The 15,400-nt window shown below is 40.8% G+C and overlaps 1 protein-coding gene across 1 annotated transcript in view; it reads right to left on the bottom strand.

Moving 5' to 3' along the window:
* Positions 1-15,400, bottom strand: part of nek7 (NIMA-related kinase 7) — a 69,465-nt gene that overhangs the window by 42,200 nt on the left and 11,865 nt on the right. Inside the window, exon 2 of the mRNA XM_080473689.1 lies at positions 1,394-1,481. Coding sequence (XP_080329815.1) covers positions 1,394-1,453 — 60 coding nt within the window. The 5' untranslated portion in view covers positions 1,454-1,481. The remainder of the gene's footprint in view (positions 1-1,393; positions 1,482-15,400) is intronic.

Here is a 15,400-nt window from a genome sequence, read left to right as displayed (position 1 = left end):
TATGCATGGGGGAGTGTTGCCTAAGTCAAATTAATTATTAGAGCTTTTATCTGACTTTCTTCTGTGTGCAACCCAATTATCCTTAATTTTGCAATTACAAATCTTAGAATAAATTAACTCCCTTGGCAATTCCAGAGTTAATATTGCCGTGCCCTTGCATACGCAGGAAAAACAACAGCCTGTACAGACCTATTTTTAGAGTTCTTTCTTTCTGGAGAAGAATCCACATTTACTCTGGGGCATATGGATGATCCTCTTTGTTTAAAGTCTATTCAATACTTATGGAGGCAAAAACATCCTTCTGTAAAGAAATCAATGCCCCTGATGTTGGAGGGCGGTATTAAAATCCAACAATGACCAGATCTGCGCGAAGCAAACTTGAGTTGTATCGAACCAAAAGAAGCATACAGGGAGGCAAGGCTCTGGCAGCCTCCTGAGCTCTGATCAATAGAAACAACTCAACATTCATCCACTGCTGTGTATCGTATACACAACTACAGTGGTCTCAGGCATGATTGGACTGAAGGACACATCTGTACTGATGCAGAGAATGTAAAAAATGTGGAACATTGTACCTCTGACCCACGAACTAAGGCTGAGTAAAGAAGTATCGAAGATGGATGGATAGATGCACGGTCTGTGCTTTTGATGAACAGATGAATTCTGTTTTAAATTCTTAACCATCTCATTTCCTTAATTGATGTACAGGCAACTGATCACAACAGGCAAATGTAGACGATGAACCACATACACCTACCTTTTCAGTCACTTTTATATTAAACCTTTTATTTTTCCTCTTCAAAATAACACGAACAAGCCATTATGAATAAACCTAATAATCCTGTGAGGGCACCATGTCATACTGACCAAATGAACTTAAAAAAGCAAAACCACCTCAGTATCAAAGCCATTTTAAAATATCTGTCAGCTAATGGTTCATATAACCTCACAGCCCTCAAAATATACTCGACTTGCTCTATTTGAGATGTAAGAGATCACAAAATTCTTAATTGGAATGATATGAAATCAGATGTTTTTGCTGTTCAACTGAAAGCCCAAAATAAAACCTGACTTATCGGTTCATGAAGGTTTTTTTAATGTCAATTCTATTCAAAACTTTTCAGTTTTAACAGGATTCTTTATTTTTGTCTTAGAAAAGAAAGTTGCAGTCTGATCAATTAAACCGTGCGTGCATGTGTGTGTGTGTGTGTGTGTGTGTGTGTGTGTGTGTGTGTGTGTGTGTGTGTGTGTGTGTGTGTGTGTGTGTGTGTGTGTGTGTGTGTGTGTGTGTGTGTGTGTGTGTGTGTGTGTGTGTGTGTGTGTGTGTGGGTGTGTGTGTGTGTGTGTGTGCGTGTGTGTGTGTGTATGTGTGTGAGTGTGAGTGTGTGTTTACCTGAGGTTGAAACACTGGCACAGCTGCTTGCTGTCCTTGTGGCTGCGTGTCCATATCCATGGTGTTAGGAGATTGATCCTGTACACCTCTGGGAATCAAGCACATGAAACGGAACAAACTCAATGGTGACCATCAAATGAAAGACTTTCCATTTAAAATACTGATACATTCATACCAAATGTGGACAAAGGTTCAATGTTGTTCAGCAACAAACAAAGAGATGGCTGCCAGAGTGTCCAGTTTCAGCAGAATGGGAACCTACGTCATGCTTGAGGATTTGACACTCTTTGTCTGGGTCGCTCTCACATTGCAGCATGGCAAAGTAAGGCAGTTCTCATCTGAACAAAGCACAGGTTATACTACTACACTTTTAAAGTATCTATTTGACACTCCCCTGAGGAGCCTTTCATGGGATTTCCTGATAGTAACACTAAGCGATTAATGCAATTATAATTTTCTTAAGTGTAGTAAAATACAGGCGAAAATAAGCCAAGTGTTGTTTAATTGATTCAGCCACCGTTTTTTTCTGTATTGTATTTCCATACTATACATGCATACTTGCACAAACAAACATGCACACTAAAAAAAAGTCACACACAAAAGAAAAAAAGGCACAACACACTTCAGAGTGGAACATTTGCATGTTTTTCCACTGTCGTGAAGGCAGGCAGTCAGCAGATCTGTCAGTCTGTCATTTACGTATTAGTAACTACCTCTCGTCTGTTACCGAAAACCTCCCCAGACCAATTAGACAACCCCTGGTATACCAGATATGAGAATGACACAGCAAAGCAGTCTCTAAGTTGATGGCTTCAACCTTTTCCAATATAATTTATCATGTGTACACGTAATGCGGGTTATATGTTTGATTTTCAGATCAATAAATCAATACATGGGTGGACGTATCCATTTCATGAGTGTTTAACTTGTACGTCCACATGTGAGCAGGCATATACTGGGGTTGATTATTTTAGATCAGTTCAGCTTTTCTTTCTTGGGGTTCATTGGTTTTCGTGTGAGCTTTGAAGATCATGAAAGTGTTTGCACACCATTCCTCTTGGGAGTGCATTGATTATATTCAGGATATTATTTTCTGAAATTCACATTCCATTCATATGTAAGGAAGGTTTACAAAATACAGATTTGAAGGGAACCATTGCTAGAGGCAAAGGAGTCAAACTCCAAACCCATTGTTAAATGTCTGATTCTGAATATTTTACCATTTAATGGTTAGCGCTCTCGCCTCAGAGCGAGAATGTTGTGGGTTCAAGTACGGCCTGGGGCCTTTCTGTGTGACGTTTGCATGTTTTGCTCGTGGGATTCCTCCAGGTACTCCAGTTTGTTCCACAGTCCAAAAACATGCACATGAGGTCAATTTATGACACTAAATTGAATAGTTGTCTATATGTGTCTGCCCTGTGACAGACTGGTGACCCGTCCAGGTGTATCCTGCCCTCACCCACAGTATGCCGGGATTGACTCCAGCAACCCGCGACCCTGAGTGGGATAGAAGATGGATGGATAGATGAATGGATGATTTTCTTGAGGTGCCGAAAATTAACTACGGGTTAATTTAGACTTTCCATCAAATCACAAAGAATTTCAGGTTTCTCACTAGGATTTTCTGACTGCATAGGGAGTGGGATCACAGGGTGCAAAGGGTGCAGATGAATCAGTCTTTTACACCGTAAGCACAAGTACGGAACCGCGGTTACGCTGAACTAAAAGACAGTGTAGGAACTAATTACAGCGTCAACATTACCATTGTAGGACAACTCGTCCACAAAACTGCAACCCTGGACAACTTGAGCACGGACAGTACCCTCCGTGGACAACTCGTCCATGGATGAGATTTCAGAATTTTTTTTGAGGAAATAAAAACAGAACAATGTACTTTTACAGATTGTTATTTCTAATTGATATCTTAGATATTTTTCATATATCTAGTATGTCCATATATACTTTGGTAAAGTATCATATGGCTTTGTTTCTTTTGAGAATTGCTCAAATTTAGCAAATCACACATCCCTCACACCCACACTGGCCTCGTCACACCTCAGGTCTAATTCTAACCCTAAAGACTGCTTCATAATATATATTTTATGTTTTTGTGTTTTTTCTTCCACATGTGTCAAATATACTTTGAAATCCGTCAAATCAACAATGCTGAAAAAATTACTTGTGGACGAGATGTCTGGAACCACATGGGCGAGTTGTCCAGGGTTACAGTTTTGTGGACGAGATGTCCGTGGAGGAGACGTCCATGCACCCAACTTTACGAGTGACAGCGTAACAGCCCGTTACGCAGAAATTCGTTGGCGAGAACACTGAACTGGAGGCTGTCACTAACATATTTTTAATTGTCATGACAATATCCTCTTTGTCATTTCGCACTATGAAAATGATTGATGTAGTCACCTTTAAATGCTGTTTATTATGATGCCACTGACGAGCTCCAAATATTTATCATGCCAAAAAAATGAAACAACAAGTGACAAAGAATGAGTCTTGCACAATTAGGCTGATTATGTTTTTCTCCTGTGTGCATTCATGAAAGCTGATAATGTGAAATAATCTTGTAAACTTGGAGTATCATCTAAAGATATCTCAGTGTTTCATAATTTTTGTACTTTTGGTTTTTTTTTTAACCTTTGAAACATTAAAGAAACAATCCTGAATAATTTAACAAGGCATGTTAGTTGTAGGTAAATATAAGTTATACTTCACTGAGTAGGTGGTTGACAAGGTGTGTGTCATGGCATTTGGGTTTGGATGTTACAGGAGGCTAGCCATTACAAGTCACCCCCCCCCCAATCTAAGTTCCCTGTCGTGATTCTTCGCATTTCAGAATGTTTTGTCAAACTGAGGCTGACACCTTCACGCCTCTCCCTAACCCTCTTGTGTGTATGTCTGGGTGTTAAAAGAACCAGGGGGCAGCTAAGGTTCCAGCCACAACTTGCCTCCGACGTCCCACGTTAACGAGATCAATTAAGTCTGCCATGTTCGATTAGAATACGTCAGGAAACAACACAATTCACTAAGTCAACTCAAGGTCAGATTGTTGGGGCTCCTATTGACACACTGCTGATGCGGGACGAACCAGAAACAAAGCGAGGGGCAGATTTAAACTTTCCTTTTCTGCTGTTTCTCCAACTGCTTTTGTTTCCAAACAAAATGCGTCTTACTGCAAAATGTAAGTGTTGACTTATACATTGGCCCCAAGCAACAGTGAAAACTCAATGCACTGGTCTGCCTCCAGTTTTTCTCTTGCAGATGAAAAAAGGTGCAGCTACAAGCTAAAGCCACTATTCATAGACGCATGTCAAAGCCTAGTTTGGACTGTTAAAGCCCCTGTAATCTTCCTTTTTAAAGCCATAAGAACAAGAAGATAATTCGACAGTGACGTCAGCCAGCTGCCGAAAAAGATTCTGTTTTCGGTAGAACTGTTCATACTCAGATAAGAAGCTGTCAAACTCGCAGGCCACACCTCCTAACAGCAGCCACACATCTGTAAAGGCATATTAATGAGCTGCGGGACTCACACAGTAGCAAGGTTACAGGCTAAATATGATTAAAATGTGACTAATAGGTATTAGCGAACTGGAACACGCATGCACACGGCAGTGCCGAAGTTTCGGCAGTGCGGCGGCACCTGCATAGTTCGGCCAGGGCGGTTGGCACAGCCGAACCAAATTTCTTAGGCCAGAGGGAGCTGGCCGAAGAAAATGACGTAATTTTGTTTGGCAGGACCCCGGAGTGCCAAACCTTCTTCTTGTTCTTATGGAGTATGAACTGGCCTTTACTGTGAGACAGATTTATATAGGCAACAGGATGGATCCAGTTTACTGTGTAGACTAGAATCGATGTATGCTCCATCATCAGAAACAAAATAAGTTTCTTATGTCCACCTTGAAATGAAGATTTGATGACTAAAAATGCACGTTATAGCTATTCTAGATATGTAAAAACACAATCACACTCTGTCACATGTTGAATATTATCCATAAATTAACAACGAGCATCCTCTATGCTCTCATTTTAACTCTCATTTCAGTCAGATGTGAATACAGAATTTCTTATTCAATGAAACCCTTATTTATCTCTCTGATAAATTGCTAGTGGGTTCCACTTAAGAAACGTGTGTGGGGGGGGGGGGGGGATCACAGCCAGACCACCAACCACTCGTCGCAAACAAAAACTGTTATCTGACTGTGATCCACCTCGTGTGAGACTCTAGTCACAGTAGGCCCAATCACACATAAATAATTACATGATAGAAGAGGGAAAGGCAGAGCAGATGAACGCAGAAAACATATTAATAAGATCATTCAACAATTTTCTGTGAACAACCGTCATTGTTCTCACATTTCCAGCATCAGAATTGTTCAAACAAGGAGAGTCCTTCACTTAGGGTAAGTACTTATGAGTAACACCTGAGATTGATAAGCAAATCCGTTTGCATTATTACGATGAAACTTTAAAATGTTTTCACAACTTAAGATCAATTAGTCATTTCTGTTGAACTGATTGTGTCAATTAAATTATGAGAAACATTATTTTTCTAGCCGACGGCTAGACATGCCCATGGATAGAAACAGGGGATCTCCCCATCCCTCAGCAGTATTACATGATAAGACACAAATATCGTCTGTATTTCCTCTCAGCAGTAGATCCAGTTTACTAAACTTATAGGGAACCAATAAAATAGATTCAACCTCTGTGGCCAAGTCTAAACCAACAGGAATACTGTATGCGACTTGTAATTACAGCATGTTTTTTAAATGCAACCACAAGGCCTTTATGTGCCACAAGCAAACCAAAGAAATTTAGTTTGGTGCAGATGTTATTGATATAATAGAAAAATATAATTTTTTCATTGCTAAAGTGAAAGGACAGCTGCAGTAAAGCCATTGAGTTTTTCTAGAAAGTCAAGCTGCACGGTTGCATGGACACATGACAAACCTCACTTTCCACATCTTCAACTAAATGAATTCCTCCATTTTTGGCAATTTGTTTGAACTGATATACAAATGCTGCTCAAAATTACAGTATTTGTTCATTGTGGTTCGCCCTCTACTTCCACCCCTGAATCCACCTGCAGGCTCTGACTTTTAGCATATTTACGCTTTTAAACATATAATTGGCACCTTGGCAGTGTGTGTGCACAGGACGCATAGAGTCTGCCACGTTGGCTCCTATTTTATTTCTCGCTTTTTGCTTTATTTTAAGTTTTTCTTATCACTTTTTGGATTTGAAACAACAAACTCAACAAGCATTTTGCGTCAGAAACACTTTTCAGGACTCCAGTCATGGCTGTAACGACAGCAGCGGGTAATAGTGAACTTAGAGGGCAATGATGCAACAGTAAATTAAAGCAAGACTGCCAAACTTAATTATGTACCACAAAAAGTACATACAAGGCTGCTTTTACATTAAGGTGGACAACCTTTTGCCCTGCACTAATACGAGAGCATAACTACATTCAGTTGGGACGTTGAGAAAGGAAAAAAGAGCAGGACACAGCAGGAACGATGCAGGACAGAGTGAGACAGATGTGAAACTGAGAAAAATGCCACGGGAGGGAAAAAGAAGCTTGTTAGTCCTGATATGTTCATGGTCCTGAGAGAGACAGTGTGGAGCTGTGCACCACAGAAGTTGGCACTGGCTTTAGCTCCTCTTTAATCCCCATTTCCTCCCTTCTGCATAATTCATTTAAAACAGGAGTACAGAAAAAACAAAGAAAGGGAGATGATTATAAAAAAGGTGGATCAAGGCTAACTTGGATGGTGGGGGGATGAATGCGAAAATGAAGGGGAAGGGTCCTGGAGTTAAGCATTCCCAGAGAGAAGAGTGCTAAATCAGCTTTCAATGCGACAACAATAAATATGAACACAGACTGATGAGCTTGGGTTAGAGGAGGAGAGAAAAGTGAAGGGCAAAAAATGGAGAAAAGGAGAGAGGAAAAATATAATGCAACACTATCCGGCCTGGGTGTACGATGTGAAGGAATCAAAGGCACCTTTGAGGAGCCAGAAGACGACGACAGTAAAAGTGCTAGAAGAGTGGTGACCATGATTACAAGAAATGGAGAAATCTTTGAGTTTGTGCTCATGAAAGCCCACCCCAGGCCTCTTCTCAAACCCCTGCTTGACTAACACTGATGATACAGAAAGAGAAAGAGAAGAAGAGAGAGGAAGAGAGCCACTAATGATGGGAGGGGGGGTGAATACTACAGAGGCAGCACACTTCCCAATTCATTTTAATCACTATTCAAAATCATTAGTCCAAATGTGCAAGCACTCATGTTCATTGGACCATGAGCTGAAGAGAGAGACCGAGAGGGGTAGAAGACCAATTACACCTCAGCATGTGAGCAAGTCTTTGAGGTCTTTCAGTAAGATGGTCCAAGACTTGACAGAATAGAAAATGAGAAGACATTTTATTGTCTCTTAATCTAAAAGAGAAAAAAACACAACACGGCGATGAAGAAGAGCTCTTTGCAGAAAGCCTTTGAAAAGCCAGCCAAACACAGCATATAGTCCAACTATTTAGACTTTTCTGTTTCCTCAAATCTGGCTACAAAAGCATAAAGTTAATCACGGACTGACTCAGCATGAGAACATTACAGTCATACAAAGCTCCAAACAACAACAGTGGCATCAAACAGGATTCGCTTCTCAAGAACAGGCAGAACATTTCCGGATGAATAGCTGGTTCTCTTTTAGGCAGCACAAACTGTGCACTAAAGGTGGGAGGAACAAATTGAGGTATCTGATCAAACTCAGTGTAGCTTTTCATGCTTTTCTTACTCCCTGTGTGCTTTTTTGAGTCACGGTTTCAAAGATGAGTTTATGGGGCATCATTGAATATAGAAACAAACTACAAAAAATAACCTTGAATTTCATGGTGTCTGTGTGCGTGTGCGTGCGCATGCGTGCGTGCGTCATTTCTAACCTTCACCCTCTCGCTCACACAGAGAAGAGAGCACAGCAAAATGATAAAAAAAATAAAAAGGAAATTAAGACAAAGAAACCCACAACGGTCCACTGGGACACAACAAGGCCAGTGATCCATAATGCTGTTTGCTAACTATTTATAGCCATCCTTTATATTTTTCACGTTCACATTTTTATGGGCTCATGATTATTTCACTGCAGAAGTAAATAGCACAGCACAAATAGCCTGGGCTTCATGTGAGGCCTGAACTGATTTATTTCCCCACAATCCACATAAACTAGCACAGTGCTTTGCCTCTGTGTGTGTGTGTGTGTGTGTGTGTGTGTGTGTGTGTGTGTGTGTGTGTGTGTGTGTGTGTGTGTGTGTGTGTGTGTGTGTGTGTGTGTGTGTGTGTGTGTGTGTGTGTGTGTGTGTGTGTGTGTGTGTGTGTGTGTGTGTGTGTCACCTCCTGCCACCCCGATGCTGCACCATTACACAACCCTCCATGAGCCTGTGACCAAACCAAAAATCATGCCCTTTAAACTAAATTCTTTAAATTCTTAGAAGAAGAAATTATTTTATTCTCAGGGAGAGCTGTAGCTCAGTTGGTCGAGTGAGGCATTTTCCAGTCCCAAGGGAGCTGGTTTGATTCTCTATCTTGCACTGACTATGTGTCAAGCTGTCCTTGGGCAAGACATTAACCTGAAGGTGCTCCCAAAGGTGTGGGAGCCCTTTGTACGTCAGCTGTCACCATTGCTGTGTGAATTTGTGCCTGATTGTGTGAACAAATGGGTAAATGTGATGGCTCATGAAAAGTCTGTTGAGGTTGCTCAAGCTGTAAACTGCTGTATATACAAGAGATGTAAATTTACCATTTAGAGTTATGGTAGGGGTCGAGGTTAAGCAAGCAGTAGTTACAGCTACGTTTAGTGTAGTTTTGCAGGACATAACTGAAATCCAAGTTAATGTGTCTAAATATATGATCGAATGAGTGCGTTTGTGTGTGTGTGTGTGTGTGTGCATCTACTTGTGCACACCTGCACATTTGTATCCGCTCATGCCCGTTTTCATTTCACATTCTCCGCAGCTGTCTATAGTAAAGATGTCACCATTGAGAGAAGACCTCAAGCACAAGCAGGTGTCAGCCAATCTCATCCCTTTTTTCTTTATCTCCATTGCTCTTGTGTTGTCCACCTCCTCCCCTTCATGCTCCTCGCTGCTCTACTGCTCCTGAGTGTGTTTCCAACACGAGCTGGCTCATGGTTAAAAAAGCCCTGGCCACCTCTCGGCCTCATTGTACTACCCACTCGACAGCAGCAATGACGACTCTCTTGTGGCACGGGGGCCCTTTGTTGCTCGTCTTTCACTTTAGCAGGTGCCTTACAGTAAAAGGCATGAGCCAGCCAGCCAACGCTGCTTCGTTAGTGCAGAGCCCTGTTTGATGTGCTCATTTCATCAGCCAAAGACGGCAGCCAAGGAGGATGCTAATAATCACTTGAAAAACAAAAACATTCTACTCAAGCTTGTAAAAGATAAACTCCAATTTCAATGATAAAAGAAGAGTGACAGACAGCCATGGTACCAGTCAAAAGAGACCGCCAGCCACACTACCCCTCTCTCTTTATTCCTCGCCACCCCCCTATTCCTAGGTGAAACCAATTCATACTGTCAATCACTGAGAATAAACAAGGTATATTGACAAATCGCTGACTGTGTAAGGAAAGACAAAATCGTGTGGGTAAAGTATGCAAAAACAGAGCTGCATTTAAGACAGCTGTGTGATCCCTCAGAAACCAGCTTAGTGTGTCAAGGAGCAGGCTGTGTGAAGGAGAGAACCCCCCCAGGCGTGCAGGAGAGGGGACCCTAGGGGTTTGGGATGTGCTTGCACACCCTCACTGCATTCGCAGCCCTTCAGAATGCCACATCACCATCACACCTCAGTTAAAATAGAAACCCAAAACATGATATGTAAAAGAAAATAAAGAGCACTTAATTTAGGCCCGTTTATCTAGCTGCAGGAGATGCCACAACTTTTCAGGATGCTCAGGGGACAAAATAAGCAAGACTTTGACTAAGTAATCATATGTAAATGTATTTTCCCTCCATATCAGTGAATCAAAAATAGTCTAATTATGGATGTACTTCCAAATCCTGGCTGTGAATGGTTGGAAAATTACAGCTTGCAGGGTGCCACAAAAAGTTAAGCATGGCACTGAAAAAGAAATAGTGATCCACATAAAGGTCTGGGCTAATTCACAGACATTTACAAAGTATTCATTTAAAAAAAGGGGCAGCCAATTCAGGGATGGAACTGTTTGGTTTGTTGCAGAATGGAAAACGAATAATAACGAGAAAACAATATCTTTAAAAGCTGAAATACAATCAATGTTTTAAATTGTCATGAAATTGTAGAGACCATGTTAGATGAAACAAAAAAAAGAAATACATTCTGACATATGGAATTACTTACACTTAGGTGAGGTGAACTTGTCCCTTAAAGGCTGTACAATGGATGCAAAGCAATGTAAAATAAGGACAAATTCAGTGAGTGAGTGAGTGAGTGAGTGAGTGAGTGAGTGAGTGAGTGAGTGAGTGAGTGAGTGAGTGAGTGAGTGAGTATTGTGGAAGTGACAGTTGGGAGTGGTCTATGAATGTGCTTTATGAGCTTTTTTAGCTTCTAACATGTACCTTTGACGAGTTATAAATCGGGTCTGCAACACAAAAGCTACCTATTAAATTATGGCTGCACATTTAATTGAAGACACTGAATAAATCATTGGTAAATCACTGGCATCACTGAGGTAATCGAGCTGTGACTGAAGCAGCTGCACAATGATGGAAAACTCCATTACAAAAGACTTGCATGACCTGGGTGTCAGTAGCAGCATTACCAGGAAAAATTGCATGCATAGCACAGGAAGAAGTGCATTTTTTATCCCATTGCAGCAGTTCCACACACTGACTGTCTATGATACTGCCGAGGGGGTCGGAGGAGCTAATACAACAGATTCATGGATGACTTATGTTTGTAGGTCAACCCAGAAGTAAGTATCACACTGGTTCCCTGAATAAAGGTAATATGCACTTTTCCAAGTGTTCTTTGAATTTTGTTTATCAAGATGATCATTACAACTGAAAAAAAACAACTAATATCTTTATTGCTAAAATATCAAATGTCAAGCTAAAAAGAGCTGAACGTCATCCAGTTTTAATATGGCTGTTTTCACTTTTTCTACAAAAGGCTTTGTAAAAGATTCTGTTGCAGTCTGTAAATGGATGAATCCAAAAGCGGTCACATTGGAGTAATAACAGTTCGCAAATTCACGACTATTATGGCAACAAGGCTGTAAATGTAGACTAGTCTGTGTTTGATAGATGCATGATGTACCAGGAGCTTCGGTTGTCACATTTAGCCATTTGTCAGCAACAATTCAAAAGCACAGTAGAGGATATTTTTACTGACATGTTATGTCTCAGTAAAAAAGATTCCATATGTTGACTATTGTATTGACCACAGAACTCAGTACAAGCATTTTACCCAAGAGACCAAGACCGACTCAAAATCTCCTATATTTTTCCTTGGTTTTAGGACTCTTCATGTCATGTTATGTAACATCAGAATAGCAATGCTTATTGTATCTCTGAGAGTTGAAATTAAATTGTATTGTTGCCAAGTATTTTATTAATCGTTGGCAGTCCTGGTCTAAATATTACATTTTTTTTAGACTCAATGTAAAAGCAGTGAGAATACTGTTGAAGATGTTTAATTAATGTGGCAATTTATTGAGAATAAGCTTTAGAAGGGTAAAAACAAAAACAAAAACTAGTATATTCCTCAAAAGTCATAATGTCAGCTCCCATGTTTTATACATGATATGGTAGAAATGAACAGGATGAAAGGTAAAGCATGTTTCAAAATGTTTGGTTGGTAATTTGATTTTTCAAGCGATATTTTAGGTATTTTTAGAGCACAGCCCCTCACTTCACGTGAACTAAATCCATGCCCACAGTTGCACACCACAGCATAATGAAGATCCCAAGGCTTTAGGTTGCATTCAGAGCCCTGTGGCAACAACTCACGTTTTTTTCACAATCCAGAACAGAGCACTGCAGAGCAGAGCAGAGCAGAGCAGAGCTCCCAGCCCTCCAGGACCAACAAGGCTTTTGTTTGTTAGCCATGTCACTGACTGACCACCAAATTAGCTTCATCACCTCTGGCACCAGGATATTGGATATGACATTCTGTACCACGAGGCTGCGGCTCTATTTGTCTACGTGACTAGAGGGCTTATAATAAATATAAAATATTAAAATAACCTAATAAAACAGAGACAAATGAGTGAATTTTATGCAGACAAAAAAAATAAAGTGAATGCCATTCGAGGGATTCTGGTTAAGACGTGTTATACACAGTGTCAGAGTCTGGTCCTCATCACAACAGGTGATTTCGGAGGCTTAATTTCATTATCATGTATCAACCGACCAAAACAACATCTTCCAAGCAGTGACCAGATAATAAAATTACATTATCCCTCTTTGACCTGTATTAGCATTTGTAAAGGAGGAGATGAAGCTGCAAGAAGGAGGCACTGAGCACAAACACAAGTTGGCAGATCATACAAAGATCGTTCCAAAGCAGGCACAAACTGTCATTTGCTAGTTAGGCAACAATGAAGGTTATGTGTACAGAGTGATTAGAAAAACCAACACATCAAATGCACTTTTTCTGTCAGACTTGTTGATTTCTACACTGTAAGCAGTTCTCAGTGTGACTGAACTCTCACAGCCAGAGTTGAAGCAGCGATTGCTGACCCATCACTGTGTGGCATTTGAGTTTCTCATCTATGAAACCACCTTTAAAAAGCATCATCTGAAGAATGTAGTCTATTTTCCCCTCTCCAAATAGCAGTAGTCTCTTCATACCATTCCGCGAGAAGGTTTTCCCCCTGCTATTTGGAAGGCTTGAAGCAGTTACCCTGCGTTAGTATAAGTTTGTCTAAGAGGAAATGACAAGTGCAAGATGTCCAAATCATTAGTAATGTGAGAGGAGCAGTTCCCAGGCACGTCTCATTACATAGCTGACTGCTAACGTGAGGGCTAAGGGCTCGTGTTGGGGCTTTCCTTGGGCCCGAGTTTTCTTGAACGTGAGAGTTGGTGAAGAGGACCGCAAGCCTTCAGCTTCTCCAGACAGTAATGGAAACATCCAAGACAACTTTAGCTCAACTCCTGGCACTCAGCAAGGTGAGAGAAAGAGTGATATCAAAACATAAACTGCCCAGACGATAATGTAATACACATAAACTCACATGCGAGAGAAAAAAAAACCTGCACGCACACTCAGAAATGTAAAACTGGAAGCCTAGACTATGTACATATTAATACTGGGCTCATGGGAACATGGCTCCACAAAAATCAAGCTTGGGTCTGGGTCTGGTTCAATTTCAGCCTGTTGTGGCTTCTGCGGTGGGTCCTGTTGGCTGCCGCACACACGCGCACACACACACAATCGCCTAACCAGAACCAGAATGCCGCGACACAATCAGAGGTCAAATTCAGCAATGTTGCTTCATGCAAAAATATGTATCATGTGCCATTGTCATATTGCCAATAGAGCATCGCTCCTGACTCGGAGACTAAAAGGTTTCTGCTGTTTCCAGTAGCACACTTCACCATGGCTTTGGCTCACATCACATAAACATGCATCTGGTTGACGAGATCTCTAAACTTACGAGGAGACCAAATTAAAATTTCTGAAAGTTGTTTTTGGGAATTTCTCATTTGTAAAATAGGAACATTGTCATGATTATTTTTGCTGAAAAATGCAGGGACATTTTGCATGTCCCGGCATACAGTTCTGTTTTCTAGAGTAGGTGTATCTTATAGAGAAAATAAGAAGGAGCAGAAAATAAATGAGGAATAATGCAACTATATAAAAAGCAGTGGAGATTTCTGGCATGGGAATTTGAGAAAATAAAATATGTTGGCTTGTATTTCTCCACTTACCAACATTCTATTACACCATCAATATTCAGGAAAAGAAATATAGGCTTCTGTGCACACGAACAAAGTGAGGGTTATGCTTCCATTATCATATTTCAATCCCCTAAAATTGCTGCTATCAAGCCACAAGTATGAGTCAAAACCCCAAGAAATATTCATTTGGACAAAAATGACTGAAGAAACAGAAACTAACGTGCAAGCGAGCGCAACACATTCACAGACAGATGCACAAAAGCACACACAAAAAGTTCAATGTTTATTTTTATTCCTCAGGCACTCATCCTTCTTTGCATGAGTGCATTACCCGGCACACCGACAGAGCATCCCAGTTTGTGTGCGAGTGTGTGTGTAAGGAGCTGACGATCAGAGAATAACGTTACCCCTAAGGGGTCGCACCTCTCTCCATTCTCGCCCTCCTCCCTTATCCCTCCTCACTACTCTGTGCCTGCAGGGATTTCCCTTTTCAGTTCAGGAGAGATGTCAGACCTGTTCCACCATCCCTCACACAGAAGCTGGACTGCCCTATATTCACCTAACATCTGTAAAGCTCCACAAATAAGCCTCATTTCCAGATATCAGGACCAAGTGGGGCTTAACAGGAGGACAGCTGAATCAAAATGTCCTCAACTTGCCTTCAAAAAGTAAACAAATGAATCTGGCTGTTTTGGACCTGGTTGCTGAAGTTTGAATATGATATCTACTGAACACAGTTTGCATCCAGAGGCATGGAAGAGTCTATTGTAATCACAGAAGCTCTACAATGAACTAGCTACAGTGGGTCACAAGACAGAGCTTGTTGTGATTAACAAGGTTTGATTTCATTGACAAACAACAATGAAGGACCAAATCAACAAATAGAAATTATACTGCTGTGTGAACAGTGGATAGTAACACAGCCTGAAGCGAGACAAAAGTAATGAGTATTTTTATTTTTTTTTTTTAATCAATTTGAGCAATAAGATTGATTTGTGAAAATATGTACATAAAGCCTTCGATTAGGGATGTGGCCGATCTGATCCAGTATCGCGTTCAGACGCCAGTGTCATTCACATATCTGAAATTTATAATCCA

Source organism: Lipophrys pholis (assembly GCF_963383615.2).
Source record: "Lipophrys pholis genome assembly, chromosome: 10".
In the NCBI taxonomy this organism is placed as follows: Eukaryota; Metazoa; Chordata; class Actinopteri; order Blenniiformes; family Blenniidae; genus Lipophrys; species Lipophrys pholis.
Note: the sequence above shows the minus strand (reverse complement) of the source record. Positions and strands in the feature narration are given on the sequence as shown.